General features: G+C 48.8%; 1 protein-coding gene across 1 annotated transcript in view; it reads right to left on the reverse strand.

Moving 5' to 3' along the window:
• INTS1 (integrator complex subunit 1) overlaps nucleotides 1-18,488 on the reverse strand; it is a 69,621-nt gene that overhangs the window by 11,885 nt on the left and 39,248 nt on the right. Inside the window, exons 19-35 of the mRNA XM_069734319.1 lie at nucleotides 15,495-15,692; nucleotides 15,271-15,400; nucleotides 14,642-14,821; nucleotides 13,933-14,082; nucleotides 13,677-13,856; nucleotides 12,989-13,093; nucleotides 12,307-12,474; nucleotides 11,151-11,262; nucleotides 10,921-11,079; nucleotides 10,701-10,847; nucleotides 10,498-10,596; nucleotides 9,882-10,006; nucleotides 9,240-9,500; nucleotides 7,521-7,680; nucleotides 5,081-5,221; nucleotides 4,558-4,738; nucleotides 3,453-3,576 (exon numbers count right to left, since the gene is read on the reverse strand). Of these exons, the coding sequence (XP_069590420.1) occupies nucleotides 3,453-3,576; nucleotides 4,558-4,738; nucleotides 5,081-5,221; nucleotides 7,521-7,680; nucleotides 9,240-9,500; nucleotides 9,882-10,006; nucleotides 10,498-10,596; nucleotides 10,701-10,847; nucleotides 10,921-11,079; nucleotides 11,151-11,262; nucleotides 12,307-12,474; nucleotides 12,989-13,093; nucleotides 13,677-13,856; nucleotides 13,933-14,082; nucleotides 14,642-14,821; nucleotides 15,271-15,400; nucleotides 15,495-15,692 (2,620 nt within the window). The remainder of the gene's footprint in view (nucleotides 1-3,452; nucleotides 3,577-4,557; nucleotides 4,739-5,080; nucleotides 5,222-7,520; nucleotides 7,681-9,239; nucleotides 9,501-9,881; nucleotides 10,007-10,497; nucleotides 10,597-10,700; nucleotides 10,848-10,920; nucleotides 11,080-11,150; nucleotides 11,263-12,306; nucleotides 12,475-12,988; nucleotides 13,094-13,676; nucleotides 13,857-13,932; nucleotides 14,083-14,641; nucleotides 14,822-15,270; nucleotides 15,401-15,494; nucleotides 15,693-18,488) is intronic.

Consider the following 18,488-nt stretch of genomic DNA (forward strand, 5'->3'; position numbering starts at 1 on the left):
ACCTAGCATTAATCCATTTTTTACCTCCCCTTCCATCAGCCATAATTTTTCATTTTTCCATTGACAAAGCCACTTTTTATTGGAATCCAAGACCAAAAAAATGTCAAAATAGGGATTTTTGTGTACTCACCGTAAAATCCTTTTCTCCGAGCCAATCATTGGGGGACACAGACCGTGGGTGTATGCTGCTGCCACTAGGAGGACACTAAGTTGAAACAACAAGAGTTCGCTCCTCCTCTGCAGTATACACCCTCCTGCTGGCTCCCAGAGAACCAGTTCGGTGCAAAAGCAGTAGGACATTATAAACTTCATATTAGATTAAAGAAAAACCAAGCGCAAGCCAAAAGATTAACAGGGTGGGTGCTGTGACCCCCAATGATTGGCTCAGAGAAAAGGATTTTACAGTGAGTACACAAAAATCCCTATTTCTCCATCGCCTCATTGGGGGACACAGACCATGGGACGCCCCAAAGCAGGCCCTGGGTGGGGAATCACACCACAGATCTAACCCCATGTACCAACTGACTAAAGTTGCGCTAGCAGAATACATCTGCGAGGCGCCGTTTGTGCAGAAGTCTGAGAGCATAGGCTGTAGCAAATTTTGACACCAAAAAAGGTTGTCCAAGCCTTGCCGCGGAGAAGAATTGCTCTTTCCACCCGTAGCATCAGAGACAAGGTGAGCCAGCTTCACTCTAAAGGAAGGAAGAGATGTCAGAGACTTTTTTGCACACAGAGTCCGGTTTCTATTCAATGAGCCATAAAAAAAAAAAAAGCCTTCTGAACGTGATGGCATCCGCCGCTGATGGCTAGCTGTGCTGCACTGCCTCCAAAAAGGCAACCAGGACATCATGGCCTTCGCTACCCCTGCCACAGCATGATGGATAATGCTGAACCAGAGGTCTCAAAGACGGAGCGAGTCAGAGTCTCCGTGGGTGATGATCCATCCGGCCAGGATAGGATTCTGACTACAGAAATGAATACTAGCGGGTTCACCTCAATCTTTCCACAGATCAGAACAGGGGGCGTACCACGCCTCAAGAGGCGGCTGCCCCTTCAGACGTTTAACAGGTTGTTCTCAGCGCTGGTTAAGTATAACCCGGACCTCCGGGGGAATGGTAGACGCTGTATGAGGGTGATTAGTCCTCTTGAAGGGCACTGTGTGTTCTGGGACAGAACCGCAATCCTCGTCAACCTTTAGAGTCTGATTGACGGGCTCAATAAGCGAGTCCCTCACTTTCTGGAACTCTGGTGAGTGCAGATCCGGGAAAAATCCAATTCAAACTCAGAGTCTCGTTCTGCAAATCACTGGTGAGGGAGAGCGAGAAACAGACGCCAAGGCCCGAGGATTGCTCGGGTAATCGTACCACGGATCCGATTTCTAGACGCTTGTACGGTTCTAGAATACTTGCGGCCCCTGCTAGCCGATGACTCCAGTGTAGGAGAGGATCCATTTATATCAGACCTGCTAAACGCTCCGATCCACAGAGGAATTCAATCTCTTTTGGCCAGATAAGCCACGGATTGCTTCATTGACGGAGCCCCTCAGGGGAACTAGGTACACTGGGATTGGGGCGATGGAGGGCTCCTGAACGTATGTGAGGGCGCGGGTTTTGCAAGTTAGATAAAACTAATAGTCTTATTGGGAGCTTGGATCGTGACGATGTCATGATGCCTTTAAGGAAACTGCATGCAGAGTCGTTGTAAATGCCAAACTGTGAGTCAGCCCCAGAAATGCGCCCTCGCTGCCAGGGTAAGCCCCCCTGCCAGTCATACTCACATTTTGAGGTGATGTAGCAGAGCTGGTGCAGACCTGTTGCGGTGTGGCTGGTCGTGGGACTCCCCCCTTAATCCACCATCCCCATAGTCAGGGGGGTGGAGAGAGACTTTCTGCCTCCTTCCATCATCCGCTTTCAATCAGTGGTGAAGTAGTGGGGGCTGCACGGACGCCATAGTGGGCTCTCTGTTGTGGAACAGGGCCAGTTGTCCGGCATTAGGCCTGGCTCCAGGAGAGGATACATGGAGGCGACATGTGGTCGCCTGCTGCTGGTGTGGGGAGATCAGGACTCGAAGGAACCGTCGCCCCTGAAGTGAGCTCAGGCATGGCTTCCCACGTCGCAGGAGAGGGTACGGGGAGGTATACTCGCCGCGTTCACGCCTGTTAATGATTCAGGGGAAATCGGAGCCTTGAAAGGATCCGTCGCCCCTTCACTCCGTTAATTAAAAAAAATAAAAATTTACAGAAAAGTAAAAATAAAATAAAAACGTTGGGGTCTGAACCAGACCCATGTGCCTCCTACAGACACTAAGCAAGAACTGGTTAGCTGAGAGCCAGCAGGAGGGTGTATACTGCAGGGGAGGAGCCGAGAGCCAGCAGGAGGGTGTATACTGCAGGGGAGGAGCCGAGAGCCAGCAGGAGGGTGTATACTGCAGGGGAGGAGCCGAGAGCCAGCAGGAGGGTGTATACTGCAGGGGAGGAGCCGAGAGCCAGCAGGAGGGTGTATACTGCAGGGGAGGAGCCGAGAGCCAGCAGGAGGGTGTGTACTGCAGGGGAGGAGCTGAGAGCCAGCAGGAGGGTGTATACTGCAGGGGAGGAGCCGAGAGCCGGCAGGAGGGCGTATACTGCAGGGGAGGAGCCGAGAGCCAGCAGGAGGGTGTGTACTGCAGGGGAGGAGCTGAGAGCCAGCAGGAGGGTGTATACTGCAGGGGAGGAGCCGAGAGCCAGCAGGAGGGTGTATACTGCAGGGGAGGAGCTGGGAGCCAGCAGGAGGGTGTATACTGCAGGGGAGGAGCCGAGAGCCGGCAGGAGGGTGTATACTGCAGGGGAGGAGCCGAGAGCCAGCAGGAGGGTGTATACTGCAGGGGAGGAGCCGAGAGCCGGCAGGAGGGTGTATACTGCAGGGGAGGAGCTGAGAGCCAGCAGGAGGGTGTATACTGCAGGGGAGGAGCTGAGAGCCGGCAGGAGGGCGTATACTGCAGGGGAGGAGCTGAGAGCCGGCAGGAGGGCGTATACTGCAGGGGAGGAGCTGAGAGCCGGCAGGAGGGCGTATACTGCAGGGGAGGAGAGAACGTTCTTTGTATCACTTAGTGTCAGCCTCCTAGTGGCAGCAGCATACACCCACGGTCTGTGTCCCCCAATGAGGCGAAGGAGAAAACTGAAATTGGCAACTCAGGCAAAGATTTTAAGGGTTGATAAACTTTTTTTTTTTTTTATTGTAAAAAGGGAGCAATTCAAACTTTTCATTTTTGGATATTTAAATATATATTCTATTAACTTTTGTTTATTTTTGTGCTCCCCTGGTGAACTTCGACCCTGCGATGGTTTGAGCGATTGTACTACATACTGCCCGCGGATCCATACTGTATGTAGCAAAGCCATCTCCTATGCAGCCCATCTAAATGGTTAAAACAGCAGCAATCTGAGCCAGATCCCATCGCTGCTGCTTTTTACTTGCCTTGTTCCATGAAAATAGCAGCCGCTGCTGCAGGTCGGGACAGCTGCTAATAACTTCAGGATCCAGTAGATCCAGCCAGTCGATGAGAAGACCAGAGGAGGGTTTGGCACGAGAAGCTTCAGGGCTGCAAAAAAGGAAAAATAGTAAGTAATTAAGTGTCGACAAGCTCCAGATCTCATGAATCTGTCCATCTTTTTCTTATGAAAACTGATGGCATCATGCCCGGTGGTTGGTAGTAGCCTGACTTTTGGGCCCCTTCAGTCTCAGGATTGGTGGAGGTCCCAGATGTTGGCACCCTATAGATCACGCAATGATGGAAATATCCCATTAAATTCAATATATTGATGAGAGAATAATCTGATTTCATGAATTCACTTATCCCCATTACAACCCTCGACTTGCACAGCAGCGACCGGAGGTTGCTCTGATCGCTGCAGTTTAACCATTTGCTGTCAAGTCACTAAAATCTGCGTTTAACCGGCTTCTATGCAGGGGCCCATTTTACCCCCCCCCCCCCCCCAATCCAATGGACGGTGGGCACAAGTCCCCCCATGGCTGCCATCTTAATCCTCCTATAAAGCCCAGCCACAGACTCAGCTTAATAGGAGGACGTCAGTAACACTACATACTGCAATGCTGTAGTACTACATTATGGGAATATGAGCGGTTCAGGACCCCCCTAAGGAATAAAAAAAAATAATTAAAAGTAAAAATAAATAAAAATGTACAAATTATGCACTTCTCAGTTGAAAAAAGTGACAAAAAAAATTAGTATTGTATCTATAAAAGCGATCATAACATTGTAGGTACTCCAAAATGGTATCAATGAAAACTACAGCGCGGTGTGCAAATATCAAGACTTCGCGCATTTAAATCAACAGGAAAAAAAAGTTACAGGGTCTTAAAAAAACTACAATTTGGCAGATAAAGATCCCTCGTATGGTTGTGTTGATAGAAAAACATAAAAACAAAAAAAAAAAAGTATGCGGGGGGAGGGGAAGTATGTACAGTCTCAGGGAGGGCAGAGAAAACAGGCAGTAGAAAAGAAGGAAAGCACCTGAGGAAATAAGAGCAGGATAGAAGCTAAAAAACCCCAATTGCCTACCTGCAGTTCTCGCTTCCCTTCTTCCCCGGGGTCTCTTCTTGCTCCTGCAGTAGTAGAGAGCTCACCACCGCAACGGGGCCAGTGGCCGTAAAGCGCGATGTGGTTTCGATAGTTACCGACAGCAGGACGGTCAGAAATTCTTCCAAATAGGGAGACTTTGCTTCGATCAGTCCTTGGAGAACTAAGAATTGTGATCAAAATTTGAAGAAAGGAACAGAAAATTATTACTGGATCTGGAGAAGTTTCCAAACATCAATTGTGCAGAATCCGTTCTGTCACTTTCTCAACGTTTTTAATAGAAGGATGGACGAAGATGTCTAGTGATGAGCGAACGTGCTGGGATAAGGTGTTATCTGAGCATGCTCGGTTTCTAACAGTGTTTTTGGCGTGCTAAAAAAAAAAAAAAAAGGGTTACACACAGGTCCCTAGGCTGCTACTGTGGATATGTATCGAGCTCCCGCCGCATCATAAATAGGTCAGCGCTAAATGCAGCAAGTGTCATCCCTCCGGAGACGAGCCTCACCTTTACTGATCAGTTCGGGTTCCACGTTGCACTTCTCTCCCGATCTCATAGTGGTAATGATGGCGCACAGCGTGGAGTTGATCACATCTGGTTCCCGTCGAAAGGCCAAAGCTTCTGCCAAATGCAAAAATCCACCGCGCACTGCCGAGAAAAGATCGCAGGACTTGGTAAAGGAAAGGAACAGTTTGGCAATGCATTCACATCAATCGGGAGCAACAGACTGAGAATATTGAGCTTTCGTTAACCCTACATGTTGGGTGTGGACTGTGTTGTACAGCCGGCAACTGCCTCGTACAGCAGCAGCCAGAGCTCGCTCTGATCGCTGCTGTTTATTTATTATTATTATACATTTTTATAGCGCCATTTATTCCATGGCGCTTTACATGTGAACGGGGCAAATATAGGCAAGTACAATAAACATGAGTAAAACAAGGCACACACAAGTACAGGAGGAGAGAGGACCCTGCTCGGAGGGATCACAGTCTACAGGGGATGGGTGAGGATACACTAGGAGAGGGTAGAGCTGGTCATGCAGCGGTTTGGTCAATCGGTGGTCACTGCAGGCTTTAGGCTTATCGAAAGAGGTGGGTCTTCAGGTTCTTTTTGAAGGTTTCCGTGGTAGGCGAGAGTCTGATGTGTTGGGGTACAGAGTTCCAGAGTACAGGGGAAGCACGGGAGAAGTCTTGGATGCGGTTGTGGGAAGAAGAGATAAGAGAGGAGTAGAGAAGGAGATCATGAGACGATCGGAGGTTGCGTGAGGGTAAGTACCGGGAGACCATGTCACAGATGGGTGGAGGAGACAGGTTGTGGATGTCTTTGTATGTCATTGTTAGTGTTTTGAACTGTAGCCTCTGGGCAATAGGAAGCCAGTGAAGGACCTGGCAGAGAGGAGAGGCTGGGGAATAACGGGGAGACAGGTGGATTAGTCGGGCAGCAGAGTGTAGGATGGATTGGAGTGTTGCCAGAGTTCTAGAGGGGAGGCCAGAGAGTAGGAGGTTGCAGTAGTCGAGGTGGGAGATAAGGGCATGCACTAGCGTTTTTGTGGTTTCATGGTCAAGGAAAGCGCGGATCCGGAAAAAGTTTTTGAGTTGGAATAGGCAAGAGGAGGCAAGGGCTTGGATATGTGGCTTGAAAGAGAGGGCAGAGTCGAGGATCACCCTGAGGCACTGAGCGTGCGGGACTGGGGATAGTGAGCAGCCATTGACATGGATGGATAGGTGGGGTGGAGGGGTAGAGTGAGGTGGGGGAAAGATGCTGAATTCTGTTTTGTCCATGTTCAGTTTTAGAAAACAAGCAGAAAAGAAGGATGAAATAGCAGACAGACATTGTGGGATTTTGGTCAGTAAGGAGGTGAGGTCGGGTCCGGATAGGTAGATCTGTGTGTCATTGGCGTAGAGATGATACTGTAAACCGTGGGATTCTATGAGCTGTCCCAGGCTGAAGGTGCAGATGGAGAAGAGAAGGGGTCCTAGAACTGAGCCTTGGGGAACACCGCCAACAGACAGGGGGCGAGATGAGGAGGTGGTGTGGGGGAGGGAGACACTGAATGTCCGGTCAGTTAGGTATGACGAGATCCAGGATAGGGCCAAGTCTGTGATGCCAAGAGATGAGAGAATCTGTCCAGGAGGGAGTGGTCCCACAGTGCAGATTGACCTCCTGGCGGTCTTTAGTAAAATGACACCAGTGGAGGCGCAGATTGACCTTCCGGTGGTCGTTAGTAAAATGGCGCTGGTGGTGGCGCAGACTGACATTTTGGCTCATCATTGAGCAGAGATCTAAATCTGCTCATGTGCCACCATTGGCGTCATTTTATTGAAGACTACTATGAGGTCAATGTGAGCACGAATTTAAACTAGGAGGACAATGAAGACAACAGTAGCAGCGGAGGGGCCGTGGCACCTGAAGACCATACCCACAGTCCCGCCCCGATGCACAAAGCTATGATTATAAGAAAACTTCAATCCTCGATTACACAAAATCAGTTTGTCATCCGTGTGACAGCGCCAATATGGCTGTGTGTAGTTTCCTTAGCAAAATCCAGCTGACAGGTTCTCTTTAAGGAATTACACAATGAGCTGCTTCCTAGTAAGTATGAAGGATTGTAATCATCCTCTAAGGACTGACCGGCAACATTAAAAGAGAAACATGGTGATGAATGAGTGACGCGAATATATGGTCCTGAGCAAACAATGTCCTTCACTACAGGAGGACAAAGGATTGGCAGGATTGTAATCATTGCATGAATGACTTCAAATCTGTGATAAATTGGTTGCAAAGAATTAATTAATAATTTGCATTTTTATGAATGTGGATTTGGTCAGTCTGACATCTAGGGAGCTTAAGTAGAGAAAAAATACCCTAAATCAATTGTAATTTGTAAATTGCAAGAAATAAAACAGACATGTAGCAAAAGAGTAATCTGAATAAATGAGAGCTGTACCATCGCTGATCCGGTGCTTGGATGAATACTGTGCAGCGAATGACTTGAGTTGAGCTTTCAGGGGTCCTTCCTCCATGCCCGGACTGTCCAGCCATTGCAACAGCTGCATGAGCACTTTAAAGAACAGCGAGGAGTAGGCCGTGTCCTGGGGTACACATTGCTGCAAGAAAAACACAAGCTTGATCATACAACACATTACAGAAACTAACCGAGCTGGACCCGGGGAGGGTAAGTAATACTCAGTTGTATATATAACTCATTGCTTATAGCAGAAAGTTTTCTGAGAGAGGCCTATCAATTCACTGCAAAAAAACAGCCGATCTAGGTGGAGCATCCATTTGGGTGCTCTCGGACCCTCAGTGATGAGATCGGTAACTGATGAGTTGCTATGGCGGGTGGGGGCTTAACTGAAGGACCCCATTGCTGCAATATTGGTGCAGGCAGAGATTCAGAGCCAATCGTGATTTTTATTACGACACAATCTTCCCAATTATCCTCAAGTGGTGATGAAACCAGTGCCGAACAAGAACACTGTTTCTCCCTCCTCAAAAATCCCCCACCCATTCAATCGGAGATTTCTAGACTTGTGCTTCCCTTCCATTAAGGGAGAGTTTTCAGCAGCTTCCTTATCATCAGGGGCAGGATAACAATGACAGGTAACACCCCTATACACAGCTGATAACACAATTGCTGCTCCTCCTCTCTTCAAAATGAACTTTACACACGCTCATTAGACGCTTCAATGCAAAAAGATAATCTGTCCATTGTGGCTAATGTGTGTGTTTCCCAAAAAAAAAAAAAAAAAAGCTGAATACTGTATGCTAATGCTAAGTCGACGAGTTTCGAACTGTACAAGCTCTTAGGGTACCGTCACACAGTGCAATTTTGATCGCTACGACGGCACGATTCGTGACGTTCCAGCGATATAGTTACGATCTCGCAGTGTCTGACACGCTCCTGCGATCAGGGACCCCGCTGAGAATCGTACGTCGTAGCAGATCGTTTGAAACTTTCTTTCGTCGTCTAGTGTCCCGCTGTGGTGGCATGATCGCATGGTGTAACATATATCGTATACGATGTGCGCATAGTAACTAACGGCTTCTACATCGCACATACGTCATGAAATTATCGCTCCAGCGTTGTACATTGCAAAGTGTAACAGCAGTCTACGACGCTGGAGCGATATTGTTACGATGCTGGAGCGTCACGAATCGTGCCGTCGTAGCGATCAAAATTGCACTGTGTGACGGTACCCTTAGTCTTACTAGCAGCTGGTACAAAACGCGCCGACTTAGCTTTATCATACAGTTTTTAATCCTTCTTTTGTTTTCTCCATTTTAAATATTCCAACAAATGTGATGTTTTCGATGTTCCTTCTCCCTTCCCATGGTGATGTACCCCAGTCTTAAGGCACGGCTTCAGTAAGATGAGCCCATTTCAATAATAGGCGCTTGCCTCCTAAACTAGGCGCATCTTACTCAGTCAGGGACTGGAGAACATTTCTGGCATAATTTAGGCCTCCAAAGTTTCATAAATCTGTGCCCACTATGTTGGACCTGGTGGGGAAAGGGATAAAAATATTTCAAGGCATTTTATGCCGGAAACTTTGATGTATCGGGCCAGATACTGCCAGCTGGACACACCGCATCGGTAATGTAGAGCACAAATGCGGTATTATTATACATCCTTAGCCAATATGTGATGCATATAACCACTTACGTGATACTGGTAGAGTTGCCTCATCAGCGGGCATGAGATGTAGTGATTTCTGTCCATAGCCATGGCCAAGACCAGGGCACCACTGTGAGGGGAGCTGAGCAGGGCTGCGATTGCCTGCAGCAAACGGACGGCGATTCCTGTCACCTGGGTGTTCCCGTGACGGATACGTGCCAGCTCCTGGGCTAACGCTTGCTGCAGGGCCAGGGATATGGGTCTGGGATTGGCGTTCTGCCATCTGGGGTCCGGATTAAGAGGGAAAAGCTAAAAAGGGAACAAAAGTTAGTTATGTCTCTCTAATAATAGATTTAAATATATATATATATATATATATATATATATATATATATATATATATATATATATATATTTCTTGCACAGATTGATGGCAATTTTGCTCAAAAACCAATGAACTAGAACAAGGCGACCATTTCTTGTATAATAGAAAAATTATAACTGCTCACATTTTAGCATTTCCAAACTGTTTGCAGTCGATGTTTTTTACTTTTTCCCCAGCGACGTTATCTACATACCTTGAGACCACCACAGAGACACTGTTCCCCCCCTTACCCTTCCAATGGCGTTGGTACAGCAGTGTCTTGAATCCTCGGCATTACACGTGTAGGTGAGATCTGTACCATTTACCTGCAGAAACATCCCAGCCAGGTCATCTTCCGGTCCCAGTACTGGGATCTGAGTGAGACCTCTGGGCCGTAGCTGTCCTTGGGGTACGTCGGTGCTGGGTTTTCGCTTCACTACATCCGCACTATCTGAAGCATGAAGGAAAGCAAAAATAACGATGAAATACATCACACATATTAAAACCCTTATTTCCATCCACAGATCACTTACTAATGTGCACCTAAACATATAAAATTCTGTGTGGGCAGTGTAGTAGGATTTTGGCACCGCCACTGATTGGCAGCAGCCAGATGTAGATGCTGCACAAAGCGCCATACACTGTAGTGGCCATTCTTGGGAACTGCAGCTGATCTGCAGTACCCCGAAGCGGTCACTACACCGTGTACAGAGCGGTGTTGTTCCGCTACACACAATATGTACAGCCGGCAGCCGCTAGAGCTGATCGGTGGTGGTGCCAAGTGTTGGCTTCTCATCTAAATGATATTCATGACCCATCCTAAGAAAGGATCATCAATATAAAAGTAGTGGACAATCCATATAAGACATGAAATCCCATTAGGTCAGTATGAAGGAGATACTTTTCTTTAGGACAGAAGCCGTTCAGTCGCCCTGTACCCACCTCTTCTTGGTGGTATAGAAGCGGTCAGCAGACTATGAAACGTCTGGCCTCCAGTTGCACCTCGCTCGTGCTGAACCTCCACCAAGTGAGCCATGTAATCTTAAGAAAAAAAAAAAACACAAAGTGACAGATCTGCAGCGTTGTCTTATATTATGCTATCTAACGTAAATATTACATAACATAATGTGGACTCCGGTACTCACTCTTATCCATGATGTTCTGCTCCAACGCCTGAGGCTCATGGGACACCGCCTGGTCCAGATATTGCAGGAGTTTGCTCATACTAGAAACCGGGATCCCAAAAGACTGGACGAAAAGCAGCAGCTGCTGCGGTTCCAAATCTTGCAATGCTAAAAAGTCGGACGTAGAGGTATAAAATATACATACAATGTGGGTAAGCGACATGCTGTAAGCTGGACCTACCAGCATCCACAAGACGAGGAACCTCTGAGCGGATCATCCTGAGCTTCAGCCAGTCTGGAAGCAATAACGCTTCTTCTGAAGTGTCCACCAAGAACGCTGTAGGGAGAGGCTTCTTCTCGGGAAACCAAATGTCCAACAAAGCAAAGAAGTCACTGGGACCTGTGACAAACAAAAAATCCATGTAATGTGTATCTAAACATAGGAACTAAACCAGATAGCAAGATCATTACCACGAGGAGGCCCAAGGGTCAGCAGAATGACCATAGCGTGGACAACCAGAATATGCATTGTAGCGGTCTCCCCAGAAATCCAACGCAAGAAAACTTGATCCTGGGATTCAGACTGAGCAAAAACACATAAAAGTGGTAGAAATGAATGCATATTAGTGGCAAGCACCAATCAAAGTAAAAGGTAGATTTACACCATGTGCAATCACAAAGTAAGGGTAGACTTACACCCTGTGTGATCACAAAGTAAGTATAGACTTACACCATGCACAATCATAAATTAAGGGTAGATTTACATCATACACAATCACAAAGTAAGGGTAGACTTACATTCTACACAATCACAAAGCAAGAGTAGACTTACATACTGTGCCATCACAAATTAAGGGTAGGCTTACATCCTGCCACAAAGTAAGGGTAGACTTACATCCTACACAATCCGAAAGTAAGGGTAGACTTACATACTGTGCCATCACAAACTAAGGGTAGGCTTACATCCTGCCACAAAGTAAGGGTAGACTTACATCCTACACAATCCGAAAGTAAGGGTAGACTTACATACTGTGCCATCACAAACTAAGGGTAGGCTTACATCCTGCCACAAAGTAAGGGTAGACTTACATCCTACACAATCCGAAAGTAAGGGTAGACTTACATACTGTGCCATCACAAACTAAGGGTAGGCTTACATCCTGCCACAAAATAAGGGTAGACTTACATCCTACACAATCCCAAAGTAAGGGTAGACTTACATACTGTGCCATCACAAACTAAGGGTAGGCTTACATCCTGCCACAAAGTAAGGGTAGACTTACATCCTGCACAATCCCAAAGGGTAGACCTACATCCTGTACAGTCACAATATAAGCATTTGACTTACATCCTACCATAGTGACCGCAGGTAGCAGTGTGTAAGATATCCTCATGCCAGTAGTGTTTCCTTACCCAGCACTGATAGGACGTTTTTTATAAAAGTAGGAACACATCAAGCATGGGGCATGGGAACACCCAGTTATGCAAAGATGTACAACTGGTTGCTACCAATTTTAGATGGTTCCTTAACACAATCTCACACCGTATCATCAGAGATGACATTGTCCCCACTGGTAACATCCAATTTCCAGGACGAATAAAAGAGGAACAATGTAAATATACACACCCAGCTATACACCTCATCACCGTCCTTGTTTTTTCGCATGCGTTTGACATAGCATGAGAAAATGGAGAGGAGTGCAGACAGGACAGCGTTTGACTCCGGGCAGTAAGACAGTCTGGAGAAAAGGTGGCCCATCATTGTGGAGCGTTCCACGGTCAGACGAGCCACGTCCTGCAACACAAGGATAGCAGAGAAGATCAGTGAGAAGCGAGAATCCTATGGAAAGTCAGTGAGACGTCATTGAGCAGAGCAGCTATGAACATACGGCCTCTTAGGGTAATTAAACCTGCGATCCCTTGACGGCCTATACAATGTCGCAGTTTATTGTATACTTACTGGCCTGCTATGAAGCGCAGTCGCAGACATAGTTTCTTAGATGTACAAACATGGCAGACAGGGGGGCTACTGTTGGTCCTTCACATTGTGAAGTGATGATGGACATCAGAAATTATCCATCGCCCATTCCCAGCCTTCTAAATATCACCGTCATGATTGGCAGGCAACAGGTTAAACTAGCTCTAGCGATCCAAAGTGGTCCCAGCAATCAGATATTTATCACCTATCCTGTGGACAAGTGTGGAAAAGACCCCCCTAACATCATATTATGTGTGTGTAGGATGACTGTCAATGCCGGGTAATGACCCCCTTACTATTAGGGGACGCAAATTGTAGAATTGTTCCTCACCAGCGCAAGCTCATTATGTTGTCCTTGATCTTCAATTGGCGCATGCTGGGAAAGGTACACGAGATAGGCGCTTATGGTTCTTAAATCAGTCTCCATATGAATAGCCTGAAAGAAGAATATAAGCTAGGAGACCCTGAACACCAGGAAGAGAAATGGCCGTGATGAGCGAGCATGCTCGCGTGCTAATCGAGTATGTTCGGCGTGCTCGAACAATGTTAGAGTCCCCGCGGCTGCGTGTCTCACCCTGTTCGACAGCCACAACACATGCAGGGATAGCCTAACAAATAGAAAATCCATGTATGTGTTGCGGCCGTCGAACAGTCACGGGAATTCGAACATAGAGTATCTTCGGCGTGCTCGAATACTATTAGCACACGAGCATGCTCAGATAACACCTTATCCGAGCATGCTCGCTCATCACTTATTAATACATGTGACATTCACAGCCCGAGTACGGATCAAGATGTACAGACGGCAACACGCGTCTGCTGACCCTAACTCATGCCTCATATACACCTATGGGGCCGTTCAGTTCGGATCATGAGACCCACGACCGATCCATACAATTACAATCTGTACATCACTGTCCGTACTCAGACCATGAATGCCAGATGTGTGAAGTCAGGCCTTTACGGTTAATTTTAAGGGTGATTTCGATTCATTTGACCCTGAACACACGTCTAGGTACCTGTTGTAATGCCACAGCTGTGGTTCCCTTAACGCTGTCAAATAGTGGGAGTTTGGGCAAGTCTCTTAGAAGCCACTGATATCCAGAAATCATCTCCGAGTCAGAAGAATCCTCATCCATTGATTGATCCTTCTCCTCTCCGTCCTGCAGACCGCTCGATGTTAGCACCATGGACAGACCCTGGGAAAACGGCAAAAACCCGTCAGTCCAGGAAGCTCTATGTTAGTTCAAATCATATAAAATAATATTGGCTTACCTTCATAGCCAGGACTCGAGAGGAGACCTGAGGGGAGCTGAGACGTCGCAGGAAATAATCCAGCACTTCACATGTTGTTTGCTCATCGGCTTTTGGTCCGAGAAGCAGATCCTGAAGACGGCTGAGAAGCTGCCTCTGTTTCTGCTGTCTCTAAAAAGTGAACAGATTTACACCAAGGCACGTGAATGAAAATGTCCATAACTGGTGAGACCACGTATATATTTCACGTTCTACGGTATGACCACATGAGCATTCGCCTCCTTCTGTTTCCTGTCTGCGACCCTGATCGCAAACACTTACTACACGTGAAAAGCAACTTAAGACCAGATTTAGTAAGGTGTCACCTTTGCCCTTGTGAGTACAATTAGACATTAAAGGGGTTGTCTGGTTACAGTGGGGGTCCGACTGCTGGGATCTGCACCGATTGGCAGAACATGGAACTTTTATCCCCCCTTACATGGTCCATTCACTCCCTATGGGGCTGCGCTCAGCTTTTTTTCTTCAGCCCGGTAGGATATGAATGGAGAGGCGGTCGGGCATCCAACCCGCACTGCAATTGGGCTGAGCGCTGCGGGTTTACGTGGTCAGACCCACGGCAGACAACCCACGGTGTCACGCATCCTACTGAAAAGTGTAATGGGTGGCAGACGTTATCAATTCTATTCATACATGTCCAGGATTAATAAGAGGAATGAATGCCACAGCCTACCTGGTGTTTCTTAGCCCGCTGTTCCTTGCTCTCATTCTCTTCCTCGTCGTCCCCTGCTCCAGACTCGTCCGCAGCATCGTGTAGGAGGAACTCACACAGGCACTGCACAGGCAGCACATCCAACGAGCCCTCACTAGACTGCACCAAATCTGCCAACCAGGGCATGGACTGTGATGATGCCTTTAATTAAAAAAAAAATTAAAAAAAAGTATAAATCGGTATATTACATGGGCAGCATGGTGGCTCAGTGGTTAGCACTGCAGCCTTACAGAATTGGGGTCCTAGGTTCAAATCCCACCAAGGACAACATCTGTAAGGAGTTTGTATGTTCCCCCCGTGTTTGCGTGGGTTTCCTCCGGGTTCTCCGGTTTCCTCCCACACTCCAAACACATACTGATAGGGGATCTCTATTGTGAGCCCCGATGGGGACAGTGATGATAATGTCTGATGGCGCTATATAAGCAAGTAAAATAAATCTGATATCAGACTGCACATTACATATCTTATTATACAGGGAAATTGGCAGCATGATCCTCGCTGACAGTGACAGCCATCTGCCACTTTTACGTCTATGTCCAGGCGCTTGCCACATACACACAAACTCAATGTTTCCCTTATTTTTAACAAACCTGTCTTTGGATGATATTTAAAAGGAAGTCTGGACTGCGGCTACGGCAAAGGAGGTGACCGAGACGCAACGACTGGTTCAGGGATTTGACCTGCTCTATGGCATTGGGGGGTGGGCGTCGTGGAGGTCCCCTGAAAAGAAACATGGAGGACATTACAGATTCGGTAAAAGTGCAGAAAACCAAACTTTAACATAAACAAAGAACAAAACCAAAACTCAACATACTGCGGGTCCAGGCTGGTTAGCTGCGACAGGAGCAGACTGTTGCTCTCGGTTATGGTTTGCTTGGTGGAGGCCGCGGCCAGGTGACTCTCGAAGGCCAGAATTTCCTGCTTCTCCCGCTGAGAAATTTGCAGTTCTCGGTTTATGATCTCGGTCCTGGTCTCTTCGTCTGTTACGGTGCACGGAGGAAAAGAGTAATTGCTGCGGAAATACGGACAATGGAAACCAGGAACACAACATGAAAAGCAAATACAAATACTGTGGTTCAGTAGATTTTGCACTGAGTAACAATGGGAGACGTTCACAGTGTACGCTGACCTATAGAAGGTTCCTAATATTAACAATTTCAGCATTTATAAATATATCCAAGAAGTATTATTTGTCCTTGAAGAGATTGACATGCTAAGCATGCCAAGATGGGGAGACTTAAAGCCGCAATGCTTCTCTGGGAAATATGCCAAGTCATGTGACAAGGCTCGTTAAAGGGTCGACACTGACTTGTAGGATTGCTACCTTCCAATAGGTGGCATTAGAGTTCCAGCTCTCTTCCTCTCTGAAGAGAATTTTCATAATTAGCATTTCTTTATCGCCTCTCATTGGGGGACACAGGAACCATGGGTGTATGCTGCTGCCACTAGGAGGCTGACACTATGCAAATAAAAAAATTAGCTCCTCCTCTGCAGTGTACACCCCACCGACTGGCATTAAACTCTTCAGTTTAGCTTAGTGTCAGTAGGAGGTGGACACGGGTCTTTCATTAGACCCTTATCTACCTCAATGTGCGTCGTTTCTTTTCAGGTTTTCTTCCAGAGGGATACAGGGTGAGCAGTCACACCTGTAGTCCCACAATACGGACTATGAGTACGGCGTGTACTGCCACCCCGTATCCTCATAGATCCCTCTCCAGGACCAAGATCCTAGCACAGAAGCGTGCTCAGAAGTCCGGTCCTGGCTCCGTCCCCCACCCACTCGCCTACCAGAGCCTGTCGGTCGGAGGAGACGAGGACGTCCATCACAGCTCCGTGGACGTCTCATTCCCCTCAGGTTAGTAACGGCGTGGGATGTTTAGGTGAGTATTTCCCCTCCATTCCCCCGGGATCTTTTCTCCAGATGTCCCCCGGTCCTCCCTCATGGCGTTTATTTTAGAGGGATCCCAGGGACAGCCACAAGGGCTGTAACTCATTTTCCTCCTAAGCTCTCCTTCATTGGCGGCCGCACAGCCACAATGTCTCCCTTATAGAGTCTCAGCCTAGCAGGCTGCCGCGCCGCTCCCCCCTGACCAGAGAGAGGCGGTCTCACTTCTCGGCGGCCACAATGTGTCCTGTGTCTGCACGGCGTCCTGTGTCTGCACGGCGTCCTTGGCAGGATGCCGTGCCACTTACTTTCTGCGGCGCTCCGACGCCGCCACTCTCCAGCGGCGCTCCGGCGCCGCTATTCTCAGGCGGCGCTCCGGCACCGCGATTCTCTGGCGACGCTCCGGCGCCGCGATTCTCCGGCGCCGCGATTTTCCGGCGGCGCCGGCCTCTAATTTAGGTCCCGGCTTCTGCCGGGGCCTACCTCTGGCGCCGCGACCCCGCCAGTTCCGTTCGGACAGCCTTGGCAGACTGCCGCTCTTCTCAGACTCTGCGGCGCACTGCTCCGGCGCCGCGGTTCCCTTCTCCGGCGGCGCCGGTCTCTAATTTAGGTCCCGGCTTAGGCCGGGGCCTACTTCCGGTTTCTCGGCTCCTCACTTCCGGTTCTGCGGGCGGGCTTCTTTCCCGCCCGACATACTGCGCCCTGCCCACCGGCGCCTCTGCGTCTGGCTCCACCCCCTTCCTCGTGGGTCCCTCGGCCGGTGTGCACCGCTTCTCACAGCAGCAGCACTCGCATCTTCTGTGGCTCAGCATCGCAGAATCAGCACCTCAGGGAAGTTCTCCGCCGAGGACAAGTGGGACATCTTCCAGGACCGGGTCCGTGAGTAGCTGCACTGCAGACTGACACCCCCCTCTGCCCACTGTCCCCTAACCCACTGGCATCTTCAGGGTCCCTAAAAATGTCTACCTCTAAAGGGGGCCGCTCTCGTCCCCCTACCTCTTCATCTTCTGCCTTAGTCACGTACTTTGCATGTTCGTCCTGTAACAGCAAACTTCCCTCAGGTCAGTCCTCCCCGCTGTGTCAGTCCTGCAGCAACCCGATTGTTCCCACCGCCCAGGATCCCCCGGCTGTTCCGCCCGAGAGTGATCCCCCCATCCCAGGCTGGGCCGCTTCTCTGTCACAATCGGTGGCCGATTTAACACGGGTGTCTCAAACCCTGGTGTCCGCGCTGGATCGGTTACCCCTGCAGACCCCTGCAGTGGCCAGCGGGTCGCAGGAACCGCCGCCCGAGCCCTCCTTGATTAGCCACAAAAGGTCCAGACAGGAACGTCGGTCTGAGTCCTCTTCGCGTTCCATCTCGCCGCACGGCCCTCCCCCGCGGTTGGTGTCGCACCGTTCCTCCTCCCCTGAGTCAGGCGAGGCTTTATCTGATGCGCCCTCAGAGGAGATGTCGGAGTTGGATCCTAGCCAAATCGCCACCATGAGTGAGTCGGTCCAGAACCTCATTCGGGCTATAAACCAAACCTGTGGCATTAAGGATCCCTCTACGGAACCCGCAGATCAGGCGGTTTCGTTTAGACGGGCCAAACCACCTTCAAGATTTTTTGCCCCTCATCCTGAATTCGAGGAAATCCTGACCAGAGAGAGAGAGAATCCGACCAGACGTTTTCAGAGGGGAAAACGCCTGGGGGTGTTATATCCTTTTTCACCAGATCTTACCGCCAATTGGACGGTCTCTCCCTCGGTGGATCCTCCTGTGTCCAGGCTGTCCACCAACACGGTGCTCCCACTGTCCGGCGGAGCGTCTCTGAAGGATTCTAACGACAGAGTTATAGAATCCTTCGCAAAATCTGCCTTCGAAGCGGCTTCAGCAGCGCTATGCCCGGCCTTTGCTTCCACTTGGGCCTCAAAATCCATCTCAAA

This window comes from Ranitomeya imitator, chromosome 7 (assembly GCF_032444005.1).
Source record: "Ranitomeya imitator isolate aRanImi1 chromosome 7, aRanImi1.pri, whole genome shotgun sequence".
NCBI classification, from domain to species: domain Eukaryota; kingdom Metazoa; phylum Chordata; class Amphibia; order Anura; family Dendrobatidae; genus Ranitomeya; species Ranitomeya imitator.